Genomic DNA, 5,984 nt, shown 5'->3' on the forward strand with positions numbered 1-5,984 from the left:
CTAGCAGGAGAAAAATTTTCTCTCAAAATTAGAGAGAAAAAAAACTTTTTCTCTGATATGTATAATGTCGTCTCTTTCTTTTGGGAGAAAATAAACGCTTTTATATCTCTATTTAGTGGAAACCCTAGACTCCATATTTTAATATTTTAATTCTATTAAATCAAATTTGATTTAAATTAAAAAATAATAAGCCACAAGCAACGTTACTTGTTCTTGTGTTTTAATGGCCCACATTGTAAAATAACACAAGACCCCTTACACACAAGCATATTATATGGAGTCTCCCACTAAATAATATATTTAGGCTTTTAACCCAAATAACTAGTTATCTTGCTTATTAATCCAGTTGTGGTACAGTCAATTAAATGAGTTAACCAGATGATCTTTTAGGTACATACAATAGTGGCTACAATAATTAGACCTGTAATTAAACTAACCCAATTATTTAATTTTAAATCTACTCTACTAAAAGATTGGAATTGACCTCCATAATTGTATGCTATCTAGGATAATGTACTCGAATAATAATTCGACCCATGCCACATTGATTTTTTTACTGCACAATCCTTTATACCACATCATTAATTAAATCAATATCTCAACTGTCCAATCAATTTAATTATATCTTATTCCTTGATACTTACTAGTTTTCTCTAATGATCATTTTCAACATACTAAATATGTTGACACACTCTGGCTAGAGAATTCTATAATCAAGTGCTGAAAACCCATTAAGAGATGTGTTGTACAAATTCTATATTGTTAATCTATAACTCCAATACTCATAATTACTCCCACTAAGATACCAAGTAATCTGGACTACAAGTATGTGTCGTGCCCATTGGTAACTCAAATGGAATAACAATTACAATTATGAAATCATAATTAACTCAAGATTAAGATTATAGTAAAATCAATGTCTATGAAATTTAATAAGTCTGACAGTTATTACAAAGTTAATTAAATCTCATATGTGATCCTGTTCAATATAGTTGTAGTACATCAATAAATTCATACATGATTAAGACAAATCATTCAATGAATTCATTACAGTCTATACCTAAATAAAGTGCCCAACTTTATTTATCAACTGCGAACTAAATTTATTTAATCATAAGATAACTTGTATTTATATCTTCTGTGAATCCACACGGTGATCACATAAATACATATAATATGATTAAATGAAATTTAATCAAAATATTAACGCAATTAGGATATTTGAATAAAATATCTCATTTATTTTATTAATTAGAAAAATTATTTATTACAATGAAATAAACACATATGCTTTTAAAGAGCATATTTTCTCAACAATCTCATACTAGCTCTCAAAGCATATTTGACATCTCATGCATGCCCATGGATTCTAAGTGCAAGTTAAAAGGTTTCCCAGGTATGACCTTAGTAAAATGATCTACCAAGTTTTGCTGTGACGCAATCTAAGTAACCTCCATATCACCTCTCTGCACTAGATCCCTTATAAGATGATACTTCATCTCAATATGTTTTTGTTTCTTGTGGTTTTTTGGTTCGTTAGATTGAGCTACCGCACCACTATTATCGCAAAATAGTTTAACGGGTGCAGTTACAGCAGGTACCACCTCAAGATCTTGTAGGAACTTGCGGAGCCTTACATCTTCTTTTGTAGCTTCGAATGCAACCACATATTCAGCTTCAGTTGTGGAGTCTGCGATACAAGATTGTTTCACACTTCTCCAACTAATAGCTCCACTTCCCAATGTAAATACATAGCCGGAAGTTGATTTTCTGGAATCCTTATTTGACATAAAGTCAGAATCAGTATAACCCGTTGGAATGAGTTCATCACCAAAATATACAAGCATATAATTTTTAGTTCTTTTCAGAGACTTCATTATATGCTTGATTGCAGTCTAGTGTTTAGGTTTATGATCAGATTGATATCTACTAACCATTCCTACCGCAAAATTGATGTCTGGCCTAGTACAAAGCATGACATATATGAGACTTCCCACAGCTTCTGCATAGGGAACTCATCTCATTCTCTCTATCTCTTCAGATGTTTTAGGTGATTAATCCTTAGAGAATGTAATTCTATGTCTGAATGGTAATAAACAAGTCTTGAAATTTTTCATGCTAAATCTAGCCAATATCTTATCGATATAAACCGCTTGAGACAATGTTAAAGTTTTATTCTTCCGGTTCTGTAGTAAGTTGATACCAAGAATATAACTTGCCTCTCCCAGGTCTTTCATATCAAATTTTTTTGCTAACCAACTGTTTATTGTAGTCAATACTCTTATATCATTTCCAATTAGGAGAATATCGTCTATATAAAGAACTAGAAATGCTACAAATTTTTCTTGAATTTTCTTGTAAACACATGGTTCATCAATGTTTTGAATGAATCCAAACGATTTAATTGCTTGATCAAATCTGATGTTCCATGACCGGGATGCTTGCCTCAATCCATAAATGGATCTCTGTAACTTCTATACTATATGTTCTTGGCCTTTATGTATAAATCCATCTAGTTGCTGTATGTAGATGTCTTCTTCAAGATGCCCGTTAAGAAAGGCGGTCTTGAGATTCATTTGCCAAATTTCATAATCTAGCACTACAGCAATAGAGAGCAGAATCCTGATGGATTTAAGCATAGCAACCAAGAATATAACTTGCCTCTCCCAAGTCTTTCATATCAAATTTTTTTGCTAACCAACTCTTTATTGTAGTCAATACTCCTTTATCGTTTCCAATTAGGAGAATATCGTCTATATAAAGAACTAGAAATGCTATAAATTTTCCTTGAATTTTCTTGTAAACATATGGTTCATCAATGTTTTGAATGAATCCAAACGATTTAATTGCTTGATCAAATCTGATGTTCCATGACCGGGATGCTTGCTTCAATCTATAAATGGATCTCTGTAACTTACATACTATGTATTCTTGGCCTTTATGTATGAATCAATCTGGTTGTTGTATGTAGATGTCTTCTTCAAGATGTCCGTTAAGAAAGGCGGTCTTGAGATTCATTTGCCAAATTTCATAATCTAGCATTGCAGCAATAGAGAGCAGAATCCTGATAGATTTAAGCATAGCAATCGAAGAAAATGTTTCCTCATAATTGATTCACTCTTTCTGAGTAAACCCTTTGGCTACTAATCTTGCTTTAAATGTTTCCACTCTTCCGTCAACTCATTTTTTTTCTCTTGTAAATCTACTTGCACCCTATAGGTGTTTACCTCATTTGGTGCCTGTACAAGTTTCCAGATTTTATTGGAATACATAGATTCCATTTATTGATTTATGTCCTTTTTTCAAAATTCAACATCTCTATCTATTAGAACTTTGTTGTAGCTAGTGGGATCTTGTACATATTCATTTGATATAGCCGTATAGGTTTCTCCCAATAACATGTGTCTCGTAGGTAACCTAGTTACTCTCCCACTACGATGAAGTTCTAAAAGTGATGGTTGTTCATGGATAATCCTGTGTTGATCAGCTGGTTGTTATTGTTCTTCTTGTTCTGTAACAGATGTTGAAAGCTGAGCATAAACCTGGTCATCTGACAGTTATTCAAGTATTACCTTACTCTTAGATTTGAAGTTATTCATATAGTCTTCCTCGAGGGAAGAGAAATGTGTGCTCACGATCACTTTCCTATCTTGAGTACTACAAAATAAACATTCCCTTATTCCTTTGGGATACCCCACAAACATACAAACCTCAAAACGTGAATCCATTTTGTCTGCCTTTGATTTCAGCACATGTGCTGGTGATCCCAAAATACAGACATGTCGTAAACTTGGTTTGCTATTTGACCATAATTCTATTGGGGTTTTAGGCACTGACTTAGATGGAACTAAGCTCAAGAGGTAAACTGCAGTTTCCAGTACTAGTCCCTAAAAAGAGATTGGTAATGACGAATAACTAAGCATAAATCTCACCATATCCAAAAAGTTCTATTTCTCATTTCAGCTACCCCATTTTGTTGTAGTGTTCCCGAGGCATTCAACTGAGATATAATCCCATTTTCAATCAGATACTCTTTGAAATATCCTGAGAGAAATTCACCACCTCGAACAGATCGAAGTTTCTTTATGTTTTTATCTAATTATTTTTTTGTCTCAGCCCTATACTCTCTGAATTTCTCAAGAGCTTCAGACTTGTGACGAATCATATAAACATAACCGTATCTCGAGTAATCATGAGTGAAAGTGATGAAATACTCATAACCTGCTCGAGCTTGTACATTAATTGGTCCACATACACCTGTATGTACCAATTCAAGTGGTATTGTTGCATGTGCTCATTGGGCTGAGAATGACATTTTGGCCATTTTTCCCTCTAAACAGGATTCACAGAATGACAATAATTCATTTTCTAATGGACTCAAGAGCCCATCTTTGATCATTCTCTGTATTCTATTTTGGTTTATATGACCCAAGTGTAAATGCCAGAGGTAATATTGGTTGGAAAAATGTTTCTTTTCTTAGATAAATGTGTATGCTCATCATTATTGATCACTGTGTCATGCATATAACGGATCATTGGACTTAAATGATATAAATTATCTTCTAATGTACTAGAACAAATAAGTCTCTTATTATAAAAAATAGAAACATAAGATCCAAAATTTACAGTGTATCATTGTTTTGACAAACAAGCTACTGAAATTAAATTCCTCTTAATGTCTAAAACATAAAGACAATTATTCAAAACTAAAGTCCCATTATTAAAAGATAATAAAACAGATCTAGTTTTCACTGCTGACACGAATTGTCCTGTCCCTAATTGCAGCTTGACGCTTCCTTCACTTATTTTCCTGGTTTCCTGAAACCAATAAAGTGAATTACAAATATGATTAGTTGCTCCTGAATCCAACACCTAAGTGTCAATAGGATTCTGAACTAAACATGCCTCAATTACAAAAAGATTTCCCTTACCTGATTTCAAAATTTTAGGACAATCATTTTTTCAGTGACCTTTCTGTCCACACTTGAAGCATTTGCCTTTCGGCTTGCCATCTTGGTTGGTAGACAATCTCTTTTTCCCAGCTTTCTTTTTACCTTTGCCTTTCAGCTTAGGTCTAGAAGAAGAACATTTTTCAGTAATATTTATGCTTCCTAGAGATTTCTCAGCATGATAGATCTCTTCAGCAGAATGGAGTTCATTTATCAATTCAGTTAAGGTCATGTTTCTTTTGTTCATGTTATAATTAATCTTAAACTCCTTGAATGTTTCTGGCAAAAAATCTAGCACCATGTCAATCTTTGAGTTATCATCGATTTGTGCTCCTTGAATTTCAGCCTCATTCAAATAGTCCATCATTTTAAGGACATGATCACGAACTCTTGTTTCTTTCCCCATTTTACTGTTCATAATTCCTTTCAGCACTGCTTGTCTGGCGGAGCGAGTACTCTGTCTGAACATATGTTGGAGACTATCTATTATTTCAATGGCAGTCTCCAAGTTTTGATGTTTGGCCTGTAGAATATTAGAAATCGAGGCTAAAATGTAGCATTTTGTTATTTCATTAGCCTTTTGCCATTTCTCATAAAGCCTCATTTAATTTCTATGAGCATCTTCCGCTGGAACTGGAGGACACGGCTGGGTTAAGATATATTTATAATTTTCAGCAGTCAAAACAATGAATAGATTTCTTTTCTAATTTATATAGTTCTCTCCAGTGAGTTTGTTTTGACTCAGAATAATAGTAAGTAGGCTCAGGGAAGAAATTTCTGAAAAATAAAACATTCATGCATAAATAATTTGAAATAATATTCACAATAAGTGAAAAAAATGCATAAAACCATAAATGGATTTTAATTTATTGCAATGATAATCTAGTACCGCTTTGACAAGCTATCTGTTGGGGAAATCATGTTTACACTTACTAGACCCAATTACCTATTGGATTATTTGCTTTCATGTAGAGACATGATAAATAATTATCGTTATCCTTTTGGGCCTAAATTTGTTAATAAAGCTTTGTTGAG

General features: G+C 33.0%; 1 protein-coding gene across 1 annotated transcript; it reads right to left on the reverse strand.

The window, feature by feature from the left end:
• Nucleotides 1–4,962: 4,962 nt before the first annotated feature.
• LOC127899130 (uncharacterized) lies at nucleotides 4,963–5,553 on the reverse strand. The gene has a single exon (XM_052432107.1). The coding sequence runs from the start codon at nucleotides 5,551–5,553 to the stop codon at nucleotides 4,963–4,965; it is 591 nt and encodes a 196-aa protein (XP_052288067.1).
• Between the last annotated feature and the right edge of the window lie 431 nt (nucleotides 5,554–5,984).

This window comes from Citrus sinensis, chromosome 8, assembly GCF_022201045.2.
Source record: "Citrus sinensis cultivar Valencia sweet orange chromosome 8, DVS_A1.0, whole genome shotgun sequence".
NCBI classification, from domain to species: domain Eukaryota; kingdom Viridiplantae; phylum Streptophyta; class Magnoliopsida; order Sapindales; family Rutaceae; genus Citrus; species Citrus sinensis.

Excerpts from the sequence above, each read along its gene's own strand:
- LOC127899130 (XM_052432107.1), bottom strand. The coding sequence starts at position 5,553 with ATGAGGCTTTATGAGAAATGGCAAAAGGCTAATGAAATAACAAAATGC.